The following is an 18,820-nucleotide window of genomic DNA, read 5'->3' on the forward strand; positions in this document are numbered from 1 at the left end:
CGTAGAGTGTGTGATAGGCGTAAGTTATGTGTGAATGTTGGGAATAGTAAGGTGATTAAGTGTTCACGTGATGGAGTAGGCATGGCGTTAGAAATAAGGTTGCATGGACAGGTGCTGGAAGAAGTTGGAAGCTTTAGGTACTTGGGTTGTGATGTAGCTGCAGTTGGTGGAATGGAGTATGAGGTATTGCACAGAGTGAATCAAAGAAGCAAGGTTTTGGGTGCTCTGAGGAGAGTGATGAGCAGCAAAATTATGAGTATGGATGTTAAGAGGGGACTGTATAAGAGTGTGATTGTGCCGACTGTGTTGTATGGTGCAGAGACTTGAAGCCTGAATGCAGATTTGAGAAGGAAATTAAATGTTTTTGAGATTAAGTGTTTGAGGAGTATGTTAGGAGTGACAAGATTGGATAGATTGAGAAATTAAATTGTGAGAGCTATAACTGGAATAGTAGTGTAACTAAGCAAGCGTGTGGATAAGAGAGTAATCGGTTTGTTTGGACACATGGAGAGGATGGATGAGGAGCGAAAGTTGAAGAGGATCTACAGAGCAGAAGTAAATGAAAGGAGAATGCACTGAAGGAAAGAGGTCTAAATATAGTGGAAGCTAGAGCTCTTGTTGGAAATATGAATGAGTGGAGAGGTGTTGTAAAAGGATAGTGGGATGTATAGACGTGTTCTAAGGGATCGGCAGGGCACCTGTATGATGCTACAGGCGTAAACCAGTGAAAGCTGTCAGGGCCTGCGGTTGAACCGAAGAGTGTGTTGTGTCACCCTGACCAGAGTGACATGGCCGCTTTCTTGTGTCCCGTTTCATCTGGATTGACGAAAGCACAACCAACTTGGGTGCCGAGGTTTGCTACTTTTTCTCTTTTTCCCTTTTCGTATTTTCTTTGTTTTTGTTTGTGTTTGTCTTGCTGTCGGTCACCCCTCTCGAGGGATATGACCAGGATAGATAGATAGATAGATAGATAGATAGATAGATAGATAGATAGATAGATAGATAGATAGATAGATAGATAGATAGATAGATAGATAGATAGATAGATAGATAGATAGATAGATAGATAGATAGATAGATAGATAGATAGATAGATAGATAGATAGATAGATAGATAGATAGATAGATAGATAGATAGAAAAATAACCACAATAGCCCTTTTTTGAAAAAAAAAGTGTATAAGCATGTCTAAAAGTACACTCACTCGTTCTATGGATAAATGGGTGCCGAATGGATAAAGAATATGCCTCGAGTTATCTGAAAGAAAATAAACATAACATGATTATAATTCACGCGTTTGTAACTTCCCGTCTCGATTACTGTAATGCACTACTCTCCAGTCTCCCGAAGTCCAAAATTCACCTGGTACAAAATGCTGCAGCGAGGCTTTTAACTAAGACAAGAAAGTTTGATCACATTACCCCGATTTTAGCTAACCTGCATTGGCTCCCTATTAGCTTAAGATGTGATTTTAAGGTTCTGTTGGTATTATACAAAGTCATGGACTTGCTCCCTCATATCTTTCAGATTTAATTTCCCTCTATGTTCCAGTCCAGAGCCTTTGCTCTAAAAACGCTGGTCTACTAGTGATCCCAAGAGCCAAGAAGAGATCCGCAGGTTCGAAAGCGTTCTCCATCTGGGCCCCGGTGCTGTGGAATGCTCTTCCTCCTGAGATTCGATCTGCAACCTCAGTGGAAATGTTTAAATCTAAGCTTAAAACACACTTCTACTCTATAGCATACGAATAACCTATATTTTATGTTGATAATATGTGTATTATTTGCCCTCGTGAGGGTTTTAGATGAGGGGATGGCGTCATAATAGTCTGTAGTTTGCAATAGTCTTTAATCTGTGCAGCCCTTTGAGACTATTTGTGATTGAGGGCTATACAACTAAACATGACTTGACTTGACTATCAAATTACCTCTAACGCCACAAAATATCCGTCAGTTAATAAATATTCCAGTCCGTTAGATGGCGCTCAAAGTCGTAAACACAAGATTCCGACTGCAACCAAACACAACGAAGACGAGAAAGCACTGCTCCGCTTACCTTCCTTGCTAGCCGGCAGACTTTAGCTAGCAAACATGCAGCGAGAAAAAAACAATAACACCGGTGGGACTGAAAAGTAAGAATACACACATACACCAAATCCAAGTTATGAAGTTAAAACTTTGGTTTGTTCGGTAAAGTGTATGTACAGTTTCCTTAATGCCTCTTTTTCAGGCCTGATCGAGAGGCCGCTATTATGTCCAAATACTACGACGGAGTAGAATTCCCTTTCTGCGACGAGTTCTCCAAATATGAAAAACTAGCAAAAATAGGACAAGGTACTTTTGGGTGAGTACAATATTGACATGGCTAACTCCTGAGGGTAGAACAGTAGTCTACTGTGTGTTTCTAATTAGCTAATAGTTTACTATTTGCAAACTAAACAATTGTGTATCATGTTGGGTGGCTACGTTAACATCCAGCTTATCGACAAAAATGTTGTGTCTGTGTTTAAATCATTACTAAAATGATGACCTGTGCTTTTTTTTTTTTTTAACCTTTACCGAAAACTGTTGAATGGCTGGTCTCGTCGAACTTGGCTCTAAGCTCACTGCAAAGCATCACAAATCACGGCAACTTTGATCCTCTGCAATGTTGTATACTTTTCACAAATTGAAACTTGTGTGCTTGAGATATTGGTCAAATATAATCTCTATAACGAATTGCACAGTAATTTAAACAATACGTGTTAAAGTAAAACAACAAAAGTACTGAAAATGTGACAGTTGTGATCCCGATCTTAGAAATGTAGTGATTTTTTTAGTAAAACTAATCATCACTGGGCTGGTACACCTCCGTATTTTACACGTTACGTTTTCTCAAAAAGATTGTTCAACTATTATTGCAGCAACTACGAAACATTTTAGTGTACCAATACTCAATCTAATTAATGTAAAATGCTGCATTTAAAAAAAAAAAATCAAGATTGTTATGTAGAATTAAAGCATCTAGATTAAAGCTTAAATATTTTTAAATATTTTTGTCTTTATTCATTCGTTATTCAATCATTCACATGTTGTTAAATCAGAACCTTGCAGCCAGTCACAAGTGGTAAAACTACTTTTTTGTTGCAAGCAAAGTGACTATTTGAGAATTGATCACTAAAGCCTTTTAAACAATATGAAGACACTTTGGACAAACATGCGGACTGGAAGCACAATATTATTCGAGTGACAGTGCTCCAAAAGGCACAGTTTAAGTCTGTAGTATCACTGTAAGGTCAGGTGGTGTATAGTCAGGTAAGCATATGGTCTCCCCCTAGTTTGCTAGATTTTTTTTCCTTCACCAGATGTAGTTTCACTTATCTCAATGCCTATATTCCGATAAAAACGAACCTTGGAAAGTGAATGAAATTGGCAGAGGCAGATTGTTTGAAATGAAATGAAATGATCTGTATTTATATAGCGCTTTTCAAGTCAATGACTTTCCAAAGCGCTTTACAATGTGCTCCGCATTTCCCAATAGCGGCCTTGCAGCCATGTAAGGCGCTAACCTGCTTATTGGGGGTATTAGGGGTTCAGTGTCTTACCCAAGGACACTTCGACATGTAACACGGACGAGCCGGGATTCGAACTGGGATCCCTTGATCCCAAAACGAGCGCTCTACCCCCTGAGCTACTGCCGCCCCAAACACCAGTATATGGTATTTTGTTATGATGGTTAAAGCCTTGCGCATGCCCTTGGTACCAAGTGTGCAGGGGCTCTTTTTGGAGGAAAGTGGTGCAAAGTCAAAGGCGTCCAGTATCAAACATGTTCTGCTCGTGTGCAGGACTCAGGGGAAAACAATGGCTTCCCTTATCCACAACACATGCTCTCTAAAAACTCAAAAAAAAAAAGTTTTTGAATTTCCATTTTATATATTCGTTTGAAAGTTTGAGTGTTTATATGACTGTGTCTAAAATCTTTTGTAGGGAGGTTTTTAAAGCAAAACACAGACAGACTGGAAAGAAAGTTGCACTGAAGAAAGTTCTTATGGAAAACGAGAAGGAGGGGGTAAGGCGTCTTAACTGTACTATTGTATAATCACCACAATACTAAGAATAGTTTTTTGAAAACAGACTACATATTTTTGTTTTGGATCAATACATCAAATTTAAATACAGTGTAGTGTTTGTTTACATTTACCCTGCCATTGATGTCCAATCACATTGCTTAGTTGACTTTTTTTCTATTATTGACGCGACTCAGAAAATGTCATAAGAATTAAACGCTGATGTTGGAGTAGCTTTTGCTCACGAGTCTTCTGCATTAATTTGTTACTGTCATCGGGGATTTGGAGACTGTCATCTTTTTTTTTTTGCACACCTGGCGTATTGAGGGCTTAAAGCTAGCCTAGAATCGCGTTATATCGACGCAAATGCGTTAGGCAAATAATGTAAGATTTATTTGTGGTTTTACGTGAGTATGGTATCATTGTATTTATTGGAAACATTTCCTGATCCAAGCACTCTTTGTTTTCTGTAAAAAAACCAAAAACATTGAACAATACTTTTGTTGTTTTTCCAGTTCCCAATAACTGCACTGAGAGAAATAAAGATCTTGCAGCTGCTCAAACATGAGAATGTGGTGAATTTGATAGAGATATGCAGAACAAAAGGTTGGTATTAAAACACAGACAAGATCGGTGTCCATGCAACTGCTATTGAGAACACAAAAAGTTGACAAACTTAGTGAACAAAAATAGATTTAGTTGAGTTAGTCAATTAAATGCCCTCTGTGAAATATTCGTCAAGCAATCTCGAAGTTACATTTGATCGGATAATTGATTCCAAAAATGTGTTGGTTGTTTTCTTTGTTATTTAGATAAACCGGTATATTTCAACACACACATTGTTTGTGATCTGTTTGGTTGCAGTTTTAAAAAAAAAAAAATCAATATATTTTTAGCCATTTTTACTTAAAAATAATTGTGAATAAAAATATTTTTGGGGGAAGATTTGTATTATGGATGTTTTTATTTTTCCAGCATTCAACTTGTTTTTACTATCTGCTCAATTGAGCCCAGGCCCCCACGTAACATCAGGGGTAAAAATGTGAAATTTGAAACACTGATCTGAAACTAAAAAAAGATACAAAAGTAAAAAAGAAAGAAAGAAATATTTGAATCTGAAAACAGTATAATTTGAACCTAAAAATATATATGTTAAAATGAAAATGAGTAGTTTATTAAAAATAATTACCTAAGTGAATCAAAGCTATATTTTACCTAAAAAAGGGTTTCACGCAATTTTTTTTTTTTTTTAATTTAGAAATTCAAGATCACCGAATGTATTTTTTGTCATGTTTATTTTTGTGTAACTCCATATGCCCACCTTTCATTGAAATATTTCCAGTTATGTGGTTGCTGAAAGTTTGTGAAAATTTGATCTTGTAAGCATGAATGTTTTGCTCATTTTTTCTTCTTTTAATGGACACTGTGTAATATTTGACCTCTAGAGGACATTGCACTGTTTTGTGCAACCGAAAAGGAGTGCTATACTAGGAAGATTACAAACTTCCGAGACTTAAAGTGACCAAACTACACCATTATTTACAGTGCGATGGTTATTTAAAGGAAATTATAAACAAAATACATTGCATATGCTTTAGCAGTACTTTTTTCCAGGACATTTTAGCCTATGATAAGTTTCTAGTTCGGTAGAAACGCAGGGAGAAAATACATAAATGGTTTTTGATCTTACAAAGAGAAAAAAAGAGGACCCAAACCTCGGATAGAAAATTCCAACATGTTCTATAAGCCTTCCCTGAGCCCTTTCTTTTTATTGACTCTCCTAAGTTACAAAAAGCAGATTCACCTTAAAGGGTATAAATAAAAGAACGGCAACATTATTGGCCGATGGTGACAATGATGTAAATAGCCAAAGTAACAAACAGCGAGGTATGTTAGTCAAATAAATAGCATCATATGAAATCTCACTTGCAGGTGCCCAAGATTACAAACAGAATAAATTTGTCAGCCTGTTCTGCCCCTCACATAACTTTATTTAAATATTGGGGGTTTTTTTTCGACAGCAAGAATGATGCAGCAATGGCTTCTTTAATCTATAGTCAGCTTTGTGGATTTTTACGCAGATGTCTAATTTGAGTTAGCGATTGCGGCAGCTGCCGAGCAATTTTAAACGCAGGAAAAACCCCGAAGGCCTGGGCGTTATACCTAACAAAGGAATCCTGATTGGTTCTAAATTTACTGGAATGATAAAAAAGATGGTGTATCAGTTTTAAATTGAAGTTCTTGGCTTGTTTGTTTCCAATATTTCTCACAGCTACTCAGTATAACCGATACAAAGGCAGCATTTACCTGGTGTTTGACTTCTGTGAGCACGACCTGGCCGGCTTGCTTAGCAACACCAATGTAAAATTCACCTTGTCAGAGATCAAGAAAGTGATGCAGATGCTGCTCAATGGATTGTATTACATTCACAGGAATAAGGTAAGACAAATATACCCCCAAATATTCTTACTCCATTGGCAAAAAACTTCTCATTTTAATTCTATTTTGTTGCGTTTTAAGTTATCATATATTGTTTCTTAAAAATAACAAAGGCTTAAATCCACACTAAAGCAATGGAAATCGTCTTTTTCTTTAGTTTATGGATTTGGCTGCCACAGACGTGTCCGTTGCAAACAATGTTAAAGGTTCACCTTACTAATGGCAGGCTGTCATTTAAAAAAAATGTTAGTGACACATGTAGCGAATGCAACATGACTCTAGCAAATTATGTCTCTAGGTTATTTTTTATTTTTGATAGAGTTCCGCCCGTGATGTGGTTATTTTTCCTAATTCTCTCTTGGTGATTTTTGTCCTTCCGAATAATGGATCTACAGAAAATGCTTAAATGTGTTTTGACTTTCACAACACTCTTCACCATTACTTATTTTTGCTGCATAGGAAGCTTCCCCACACCCCCTTAACATGTTCTCTGGGTTTGAGAGATATTATATACCCAATCTAAATCTTGAGCTTATGTTAAACAATTTTTGAAGTCATTTCAATGCACCTAGGATTCTTTTCTGTAATATAGTAAAAATGTGTATATACCCTTTAACTCTGAGGTTGAATGCTTTTTTTTTTAACTATAATTTCTTAAGTATAATTATATATTATATTTTGAAATTATTGTTTACATTTTTATTACTTTTATTGGTATGTTTCTCAGTTAATAGAACCTAATTTCAAACTATAAAAAGTACACTAAAAAGTACACTGTGTAATACTTGACTACAAGATGTCGCTGTTTGTAGTGCAACTAAAAACGAGTGTTCTAAAGCGCAAAGAACACTAACTACGGAGAGGCAACTTGACCAAAAAGCACACGCTTTTTAAATGCAAGATGGCGGACAATAATGTCAGCCCTCCTAAAGGATCTTCACATTATGTAAAAAAAGAGACCTACAAGTGATGAAAAATGTGTGTTTATCTGATGGTTCATGTGTTTTCGTTTATTATTCAAATCCATATTTATGTTTTGTTTTGTTTCTAAAAATGATTAAAAGAAATTACCAGAAGGGGGTGCAAAATAATAGACAATGTACCTTAAAATAAGTTTTTGGCAAAAGTGCAAGATTTTATTATTTGCTGTGTATCCATCCAAAAATGTTCCTAAAATTGGAATTGATACATAAGAAACTAATTGGCCCTCAAAATTTGCTTATTTTCTGTTATTTTTCTAACTATAATATTGTTGTTTTTTTTTTTTGCTTATTTAGAAAATGTATATTTTTCGGAAGTTAAATTGTCCTATGTAACAGATGTTAGATTGTTTTGCTCGTTTTAATTATTTGTTTTTGTAAACTTTAAAGATCCAAATGATCTACAATCCTATAAGAAACAAGTTCAATATATTTTTTTAAAGAACAGAGCAACATTTTCTGCCACTGAGTTAAATCTTTTTGTCATGTGAACGTGGTTGTCTAAATCTTGCCACTAACCTGTACACCTGTATCACTCGTTTTTATGAGTTATTTTGGGAATAATAATAAATTATTTTAATGTTGTCAGATCCTTCACAGAGACATGAAGGCAGCCAATGTGCTCATCACCAGAGACGGTGTTCTGAAATTGGCTGACTTTGGTTTAGCTCGAGCTTTTAGCCTAGCTAAAAACAGCCAAGGGAACCGCTACACCAACCGAGTGGTCACACTGTGGTACAGGCCTCCGGAACTACTGCTTGGTGAGAAATCAACACAAGCAGATAAGCATCAAGATCTCACCTCTAGATTAGTGTGTTGGTTGGGTGTATTGAGTCCAAGGTGGTACATTTTCGAATTGAGAGCCGCAAATACATTTACAGGGTATTGTTAAATTGGGGCCAAAAGTTTAAAATGTTAGATAATGCAATAAAAGTTTAAGTTTTTTTTTAAGTTAAATATATTAATTGGGTAACTATTTTGAACAAGTTATCATTTTTCACTTTCATATACCGGTATCTATTTCTATTTCTATTTTTACATCTTACTTTCACACTCACTTACTCTTAAATATATATAAAATATCTTCATAATTCTCTGTATTGAGCCTCTGCACACATGTGACGACTCCATGACGGACGGCAGTAAACCGTAGTCAACAGTACTCCCTGTGAGTGAGGCCAGTAAACCGTAGACAACAATAACAACAACAAAAAGCTATACTATTCAACACCATTAGCAATGACTGGTCAAAGGAATTTCATGCAACTGTCGGATGAGGTGGGTCCCGAGGTCTTCATTGACTTGAAAAGCGCTATATGAATGCAGACCATAGGCCGTAAAAGCACAAAAAACAGTATTTAAAGAAACATAGGATAGCATTAGCAGGTTTAGCTAACCAATCCGTCCAGTCTGCCTGACTTCAGTCCAAACCAAATGTACCACTATATTGTAAATGGAGATTCCCATACACCGGCGCTGATCTAAAACCTTGTAAAAGTCTGGATGCCTAACGGTTGGTATGCCTTGCTAAATTGTCGGGTGTAGGTGCGCCGAAAATTTTCAAATCGACTAACCAAAAGCTGCTCAAATTGTTTATCATTTAAGGTCATTTTGAATAGGCTAATGCGTTTATCTACAGCAGACGTCAGACACACTCAGCTACAGTAGCACTAGCTAACTTATTAGTTGCTACATTGAATGTCTTTGATTTGACTCGTACCCACTTAATATAAATTTGCTAGGAAAACATAAAACGTACCTCGTAAGAAATGCTTGCTGCAAATCCTGGAGTACTGTGATGTGTTTTAGATATGCCATTGTCGTCTTTCTTCATTAAAATACGATAAAATGCCAAATACAGCAAGAAAATCATTGTAAAAAGTAGTAGTTATATTCTTCTGTAGCGGTTGATATTTGTTTTAACTTAAGTGCTTTTTTGCTGTCCATCATGGCGCTCCTACTTGTAGGGAATGCAACATGATGTCATGTGCATCTATCCATATGTCTACATATCCCTCTCTATGGCTCTCTTGATAGTCTAGATCTCACAAACCTTTATTTTACAAATAAAATTGCTTTACTCTGTGAACATTTCTTATTACAAATAACTTTTGTACTGTCAAATTGATTTTAAAATACTCTTACTGCGATACTTTATTGCATTTCTGATTCAGGATATTATCCAGTTTACTTCAGATGATATTTTGTCGCCATCATTCGGGTGATGGTGGGAAACAAAATATGGATATGGTGTAAAAGGAACATTTCAAACAACAAATTAAAGTACACTAATTAATATTTTTTTTAAATAATCTTGCTACTGTATCCAATTATTGATTTGTTATCCCAAACATGTATGGTTGACTGACTTGCGCACTTGTGTAGATAAAGCAGCTTCTACGGGAACCTGATTTAGGCAAACTTTCAATTTGGCCCAAAAGTTTGAGCTGTGCACTTATGTTTTTAGAGTAACTATATACTATCATTATATTTTTGCAATTTTTGTTGTATCTCTAGCTCTCTCTATATCTCAATCTATATAACTATATATCTTGTTTTCTGTATCTCCTTATATATCTATATATATTTATAACTCTGTTGAGTACTTTCCTGTCCTCGTTAGAAACGCTTTCCGTGTTGTTTTTGTTATATAAAACATGGTCCAACTGTCCCTTAAACCTGCATTTTAAAGCTCTCACATTAAAACCATTATTGTGTAAACTTCTCAAAAACTGTAGGAAAGGATCTTGATTATTATAGTTATATTCATGGCATCTATGTGTCCAAAGACGCTAAGAACTTTGTAATGTTGGCGATATATGAGGAAGTGTTCAGCCCCGTACCAACTTCACATAAAATTGATTAAGATTTGTCAGCTCTGACAAACTTGTACTGCAAATGTAAAGCAGGGTATGTACACTTCATTGTTTTACCTTCTAACAGACCTTAATGAGTTTGAGATATGTAACCTGGCTCTTATTTCTTGGTGCATCTAATGCCGTAAAAGAAGCATAGTTTTCTTTAAACTGTCTTTGCAGATAACTTTATTGTTCATAACCTATGACAGAATGAACCCATACTGGATTTTTTTAAGGCGTGTCCAGGTTTCCATTTCATAGTAATGTACAAAATTAACGTGGCGGGTACCACTGTACAAGCATGTGGATCACATGTGATACAAAGATCGACGACCCAGATCGGCACCCACCAGCTGTCGTCATTGGCTGAGAACAAGCGCTGTTGTATCTATTAGTTCCTATTTTCTTTCATACGTGACAATTTTGTTTGATCTGTTCCAGGCGAGCGAGACTACGGCCCCCCAATTGATTTGTGGGGAGCCGGCTGCATCATGGCAGAGATGTGGACAAGAAGTCCCATCATGCAAGGGAACACTGAGCAGCACCAGCTCACCCTAATCAGCCAGCTTTGTGGCAGCATCACGGCTGAGGTAGGTCTCACAGAAGCCGTACTTACTGTATTTGTTTGTGTATGACGCGCATTTTTTTGTACCCCAAAATGATTTGAAATGTTTTGGTGTGCTTTATGTAGAGGTAAGATCAAGCCTAAATCCATCCTGACCCAGGCCTATGGGTATTAAAGCCCGACTCAGCCAGAGCCCGACCAATAACTTTATTTGCAGGACCAAGCCCGAAGCAAACCCGAGGCGATTCATGATTGCAAATTAAAACCTATTTTATATTTCTGTGTCTGCAGAGGTTAGATTTACCAACAATTTTCCATAATTGTTGGATTTTTGTAAAAGTTGATGGCAAAATTGTATGGCTGGCCTATATTTTGTCAGGGTGAAAGTTGTATCATAATCCACAGCAGCAGTCCATCCTTAAGAATCCTTTGTTGAAGAGAGTCAAAGAAAACCAATGACAGGGGGATACGAATTAAAAGAAAAAAGTCAGCAAGAGAGAAGCCCGGCACAACCCGAATGTAATAATTGAGGCCCAAAAAAATTTTGGTCGGGTTTGGGTTTAAGGTTTTTCCTCTGGGCTTAGACATAAGGTTTTATAGTAATACATTACAATATTTGTGCAATCAGTCAAAAATATTGCTGACCCCAATTGCAAAACATTAAATGCAACAGGAATCAAACCCAGCTTGTCGCGGTGAGACCGCTGAATATTAACAACTAGATCACCAGTGATATAGCTAACATACAAAAATGCATTAGATTTGATCTCGTTATCACACTGTTTTATTCACAGTAATCAGAAACGAATGTTAAAGAATGGAGCAAACTGAAATTCATTCTGAAAGATGTAAACACAAAAAAACACGACGAGAGAAATAACTCTTTGGTTTCTCTGATGATGAATCTGACTTTAAAGGACATTAAATAAAATGCGTTGTAAATTTTATGTTGGTATTTTGTTCAAAATTTACGTTTTCAATAAACTAAATGTAACTGGTCTGCATTTATATCGCGCTTTTCAAGTCAGTGAATGTGCTTCATACTTACACACACTCGCATATCGATAGCAGCGTCAGCCATACAAGGCAACTACCTGCTTATCGGGGGCATTTGGGATTCAGTGTTTTGCCCAAGGACACGTCAACATATAACACAGGAACTGAACCTGCGACCTCTTGATCCCAAGACGAGCGATTTTACCTCCTGAGCTACTGCCGCCCCAAATTGTTCTAATCAAAAAACGTTGTTTCCCTTACAGTGCTCCGCTTGAGCTGAGAAAAAGAGAAACGGCATTTTTCTTTTACAGATTATTTCTTTGTTTTTTGTTTTTCATAACATAATGGGAGTGTGCGTTACGTACTAAAACATACGGAAGTTTCTTGGACATCCCTTTCATTCATTTTGGTATTTTCAAATAAGAAACATTTGGGATTTTGAGGCTTTTATTAATAATTTCATGATCTCGTACTGTTGTGAATTTTACTTTTTATTAGTTTTTTTTCTGTAAAATATATTTTTTAAAAAGCTGGAATTTCAGTTTTGAGGTATTTTTTTTACCCCTAAATGCATTTGAAATGGTTAAAGTTCATTCCGTCTTTACACTTCAACTTTATTTTTAAAAAAAAGTAAAATTCAAGATTGCTTTACTCTCTTTAAATTACTGCATTTTTGAATTATTTGTTTTTATCTTTTTATATTTCAAAATTAAAGCCTTAAATTTGCTCAAGCTTGTAATTAAGGTCAAGAATTTAATACTGTGCTAACTGGTTCAGTTCGGCATCAAAGTAAGTGGGTTTATAGTAATGAGTAATTATATTTTTTTAACTACTTTGAGTTCATTCAAAATCAGCTGTTTTCATCAACATTTTGCTCAGTGTTTTTTTAATAAAACATTTTTTAATGTGTACATTTGAACTTTTATGATATAAAACTCTTAAGATGATTTCCTTTTTCTAAATTCCCAATTTCTTGAATGTTTAATTTCCTCTTGAAATTTTGAAACTTTAAGGGGAAGTTTGAGCGTTGAAAAGAGTGTGTGCAAGAGTGAGTGTTAATTCGTACAAGAAAAACAAGAGCTAGTGTGTGTTGGTGTAATAGAGGACACCATACAGTGGAACCTCGGTTCTCGACCATAATCCGTTCCAGAACCCTGTTCGAAAACCGATTTGTTCGATCACCGAAATCATTTTTCCCATTAAAAATAATGTAAATCGTTTTAATCCCTTCCAACACCCTGAATGTTTACCTTGAATGTTTAACGGAAATATAAAGCTAAGCCAGGCTAATTGTACGTTCGCGTTATCGTAATCTTCCGTACGAAAGATTACGCTAACATGAACGTGTAAAAATAAAAAAAAGGATAAAGAAAAGAATTATGAATAGGATTTCTTACCTTTGTGGTTGTCAGCAGAAGGTGCAGGTAGACGGTAAGGAGAGGGATGGAGGAGGAAGGAAAATTATTGTTTAGAAGGATGTTCTTTTCTCTTAAAATACCGATCTAATGACACTTGCTTCTGCCTTCTTTTTAGCACTTTTCTAAAGTGACTCATGACAGTGTCATTAAAGTCATCGTACTATCGTACTGATCGTAGATTTAGCCATGCTGTATTCCCTAGCAAGATCAGACACTCGCACACCTCCTTCATATTTTGCTATTATTTCTTTCTTAAATGCAATAGTTGTACGTACTACTTTTCTTTTTTCCCCTGTAGCAACTTTGCTGCTTGCACTGACTTTCTTCGGAGGCTTACTTAGGGGCTAAAACACTTCGTACACCTATATTAAAAGCGAAAGCAAAACGAAGCACGTCCGCACACGATAACAGTTGGTCACGAGAAGAGCGGTCTACACCCATACGCCGCTCATCACTCACACATTACCGGCGTTCAAACTCCGATTTTTTTGACCGAACAGCGAAGCAAGAATTTCTCAATTTTTGCTTGGACTCCGATTTGTTTGAACGGAGAGGCGTTCGAAAACCGAGGTTCCACTGTATTAGTAAAAGACGCCATGGTAAAAGTTAAAGGGTTAGGTGTTGGTGTTATAACCCTTTATCTACCAAATATCAGATAAGGCTGCCTGGAGATTTTTTGTTGTTGTTGTTTTTGTTATTTTGTCCATTAAAGGGTCAGAAATCATTTTATGGGTGAATACCTTTGGCCCTTTTTAGTCCAGAACAACCCAAACTTTCAGTACATGGCAATATGTGTTAAGAAAATGTAATAACAATTTAAAATGAAAAACAAAAACAAAAAAGATTTAGGATTATACAGACTGGAACTGAGCATGAACACACTGTAAGATAAAATAAAGTAGGAATATGGAACTGTTAGTTACAGCGGTGTTAACAAAAATATTAGAGGATTAAAAACTAAAAATGTAGAATAGATTAACGGATACGTGACCTACCAATTCATTGCGGCAGGAGGAGCGGCAGTAGCTCAGGAGGTAGAGCGCTCGTCTTGGCATCAAGGGATCCCAGTTCGAATCCCGGCTCGTCCGTGTTACATGTCGAACTGTCCTTGGGTAAGACACTGAACCCCTAATACCCCCAATAAGCAGGTTAGCGCCTTACATGGCTGCAAGGCCGCTATTGGGAAATGTGGAGCCCATTGTAAAGCGCTTTGGGAAGTCAGTGACTTGAAAAGCGCTATATAAATGCAGAACATTTCATTTCATTGCCCCTTTGACAATCAAGGCTAATAACGTATTGTTCAAATGATTAAAATGTTTTTAATTGGTTACAGATAACAAAGATCCTTTACAAAATTCCATACTTACTCTGGTTAAAATCGATCTGATTCAGACAAATGTCCAAAACCGTCCACTACCAATGGCTGAGAGATAATCCATTGTGGGAAGTTGCTGACACTTTGATGTAATTTAATTTAAGTCCGGGGTTTTATCCAAAGCCTGTCTTCTCTTCTTTCAGGAATCATTTGAATTTTCTCTTTTAGCCCAACGGTTTCGGAGTAATGGTAATTTAAATGTCACGTGTCAAACGGGAGTGCGGGTGCCGCTATGGTAATTGGAGGGCGAAGTGATGGTGCACAGATTGTATATAAAGCCCATGCCCTATCATCGGTGCATCTTATGTGTGTGGCAAATATAACAATGGCACACTTAATTGAACTGCGCCTTTCGGTGTGTTTTGCCTAGAAGGTTCGGCCTGAACCTCAGCTTGATTCCTTGATCGTGAATGCTCGCTACTCTAAAACAAGAACAAGAAAATGGCATCTTCTTGTTTAACTATTTTCTGGATTACAGAAAGATTCAAGCTTTGGAGTCTTTTTCAGTATGATGCGAAAGGAATCTGTCTTATCAAAAAACAGTACCTAGTCTTGTACTCTTTTTGCCTCCGACCCAAAGAGGGGCGCAACTCACCCTCGACAATTTGTGACCCAATGATCTGAACTGGTTCTAACTGGATAATAAGAGTTAGAGTGCTTTTAGATAGGACTGCGTCAAGCAAAAACAGTCACAGCAACCTAGTGGGTAATCTCAATTCTTCTAATATCTGAGAGGCCTAATTTAACATGCCATATGGTCACCATGGCCGTAAGAATACCGTAGCCTGATTTTCAAACTTTGAATTAGACCAAAAGTCTTATACATACATTGCATTATTTCATGCTACATTTTGGATTAGTGATGGTCCCACAATATTTCCTTTTCTGTGCGTGTGTCTGCTGTAGGTGTGGCCAGGCGTGGACAAAAAGTATGAGCTGTACCAGAAAATGGAGCTGCCCAAAGGCCAAAAGAGGAAAGTGAAGGATCGTCTGAAAGCCTATGTGAAAGACCCCTATGCTCTGGACTTAATCGACAAGCTGCTGGTCTTGGACCCGGCTCAGCGAACGGACAGCGACGACGCACTTAATCACGACTTTTTCTGGTCCGACCCGATGCCGTCGGACCTAAAGAACATGCTGTCCACACACAACACATCCATGTTTGAATATCTGGCACCTCCCCGGAGGAGAGGACACATGCCCCAACAACCGCCCAACCAGAACAGAAACCCTGCCACCACAAGTCAGACAGAGTTTGACCGAGTCTTTTAGACACACAAAATAATTTTTATTTAAACATCAGCTAACCTAATGGTTTTATTACAAAATTATGTTTACACAAAGCAAAAAATATTTTCCCCATTGGCAAAGTTTTTTGTGTATTTGAAGTGTATTTTTCTTCTTGTTTCAATACTTAAAAAAAAAAGAAGAATAAAAAAAGCCTTTTATTGTCATTATACAACAGTTGATAGATAGATAGATACTTTATTCATCCCCTTAGGGAAATTCACACTTCCAGCAATATCCTTGTGTTGAAAATAAAACAACAATAAGTAAAAGGAATATAATACATAATTTTTCTTATCTTACAATTAGCCATATTCTAAAACAGGTAATTTTGCAACTGTTATCTGAGAAACAAGGTAGATTTTTTTCAAAATAAACAAATATTCCTTAAATGTGCTTATTTTCTGGCGGTTGGGTAAGAAAAAAATTTTGTAGTGTAATTTGCAGTTTCCATTTTGCTATGGGGGATGATTTCACATTCTCTAAGGCCTCAGCTAATGACTAAACATATGTGGTAAAATAAAAAGTTTTAATTTAACACTCATAGATAGGGGACCCTATGTTCTCTGAGGTAGTGTTCAAAGTTGTCTCTGAAAGTGTTAATTTATGATTATTACACAGAACACCTAAATAACCAGTGTTAAATAAACACTTGAAGGATAGCTTTTAATACTACCTCTGTGAACATATGGTCCGTACTTAAACACAATCTGCTTAATATTTTAGTACCAAAACACAGGAACTAGTAGCCTTCTATTTCTTTTAAAACTCTTTTCCCTCTGCATATCCTTCTTGCTCCATGACTACTCCCAGTTTGGGATTAACTCTGAAATTGATAGATAATCCAAAAACCTGCAAACCTCTGTTGCGTCTTTATATCATACTTGATTTTCAAGTAAAAAGTCTTGTGATTGCATTCCGGAACACCTTCATTGAACTGTGGGCATGTTGAAATTGTGATATTCTTAGGGAAGTTTGTTTTGGAATAAACTTCCTCTGATGGTTGGGATTTTTGGACACATGTATAGTATTTTTATATTTGTATAGTATTTTCTTGGGCAGCTCTAACCAAAATGCATTTGTGTACCATGGAGGCCTGCGGAACGAGAGGGTTTTGTTCTATACAGAAACTGTCTACGTTTTACTGAAATCGAAACCCCCAAAAAACTAAAATTTTATTTTGAGTGCTTAAAAGGATTAGTGATTAAAAAAAACATTAAAAATGTATAGGTTTGAATAACAAGCAAAAATCACATGAACTATCATCTAAACATGCATTTTTTCTTCATGAAGAATTTTGTAATTTACACATGACGCTCACTTAGAAAAAGCTGACGTGCTTGTCCACCAGCTTGCTGCTACAGGTACCATCAAAAAGCTTGTAAAAGTCTGGAGAAAAATATGAAAAGAAAAACTGCAGTTTGGTCAATTTCGGTCTCTGTTGTTTGTAGTCTCCCTCTGTTTTGTCGCTCTTTTTTTAGTTGCACTACATAATAAAAGGACATCTAGTTTAGTTTGAACAATTGTTTTGACAATTTTAACAGCAAATAAACAATGTGAGGTTTGAACAATTTTTATCGACACTTAACAGCAATTAAACACATTCACAATTTCATTATATCATTTTCTAACAATATGCGGTTTTATCATATTCTAACAATATGAGGTTTTATCGACACTTTTAACAGCAATTAAATACATTCACAATTTCATTATATCATATACTAACAAAAGGACATCTAGTAGTCAAATCTCAGTGTCCCCTTAAGCTGTCATACCAACAATGCCTCTGGAACTATTCTGCCCTCTCAAACTTTTCAATTTTTCGCCAGATTTCCGGGTTTGAATATAAACGCACAAAAATGTTATTCCCTTGAGAATCAAGAATAAATGGATATTTGGGGAAATTTTGGAGCGACCGAATACTACAAAACCCCCATAGTTTACCATGCCAGTGTGTAACAAATAATGAAACACACATTGATTTTCTAAAATATGATGTTTTCTCTTCTCGATGGTGCTCTTGGTTTAAAATCAAATGCTAGTTCAATTCATTACCAGTGCATCTTCAGACTAAAGAATGCTATCCAGAGCAGGGGTCGGGAACCATTTTGACCCAAAGAGCCATGAAACCATTTTTTTGTGGAGAGTCATCATATATTTTAAGACAAAATTCAATAAAACCGCCAAACCTGCTCTCCAGACAAAAGCTAATTCTTCAGTGCATTATATATCACAGTGCGACATTTGATGAAATTTATGAAATTTTAATGCATGTGTCCCATCTCAATATAAAGTTACCACTTTAAATTTGTCTCCCACAGTTACTAAACTATCATGCTACATTGTCCACATTTTTGTAATTTGGGAATATTTTAACTTTAAATTAAATACAAAGCATTTTTTTTAAAACACCAGAGAGCTGAAATTTCCATGGGGTGTACAAAATGTCCCGAATTTCAAAATGCCACCTAAGGCTTTGCAGCAATGAGATAATACAGATATTGAAACATAGATAATCTACAAATATCATTGTATGGACACCAATTATAATTCAGATTTTTCAATGCAACGTTGGCCAAATGTATTCTTTCATTCAGTGGTTATACTTTTCCAGCAATGTTTCTAAGGGGTGTTCTGATAAGTCATAACACCTGCAAAATCCTGTTGTTGAAGATTAAAGTCCAGTCTTTAAGCCCCAATGTGTAATACCTGTTCACTACATGACACTGTTGTCTAATACAAACAAAAAAACAATGCCACAGAACAAAGCGTAGATTAAAAACATGGCCTCTAAGTATGGATTCCATTATGTAAAAGATAGTTCATGTACTTTGGCCTAATATTCAAATCTTTTTTT

General features: G+C 36.2%; 1 protein-coding gene across 2 annotated transcripts; it reads left to right on the top strand.

Moving 5' to 3' along the window:
- Window positions 1-1,858: 1,858 nt before the first annotated feature.
- Window positions 1,859-17,531, top strand: cdk9 (cyclin-dependent kinase 9 (CDC2-related kinase)). 2 transcript variants are annotated; one of them, XM_088319899.1, is made up of 8 exons: window positions 1,859-2,128; window positions 2,204-2,340; window positions 3,963-4,044; window positions 4,558-4,648; window positions 6,315-6,481; window positions 8,051-8,222; window positions 10,761-10,909; window positions 15,580-17,531. In XM_088319899.1, the coding sequence occupies exons 2-8, from the start codon at window positions 2,249-2,251 to the stop codon at window positions 15,943-15,945; spliced, it is 1,119 nt and encodes a 372-aa protein (XP_088176025.1). In that variant the 5' UTR covers window positions 1,859-2,128; window positions 2,204-2,248; the 3' UTR covers window positions 15,946-17,531. The 2 variants fall into 2 exon arrangements, with proteins under 2 accessions (XP_088176025.1, XP_088176024.1); XM_088319898.1 differs by having other exon boundaries at window positions 1,862-2,128; window positions 2,227-2,340.
- Window positions 17,532-18,820: the final 1,289 nt, after the last annotated feature.

Source organism: Urocampus carinirostris, chromosome 16 (genome assembly GCF_059441175.1).
Source record: "Urocampus carinirostris isolate Australia breed hairy pipefish chromosome 16, RoL_Ucar_1.0, whole genome shotgun sequence".
Classification (NCBI taxonomy): domain Eukaryota; kingdom Metazoa; phylum Chordata; class Actinopteri; order Syngnathiformes; family Syngnathidae; genus Urocampus; species Urocampus carinirostris.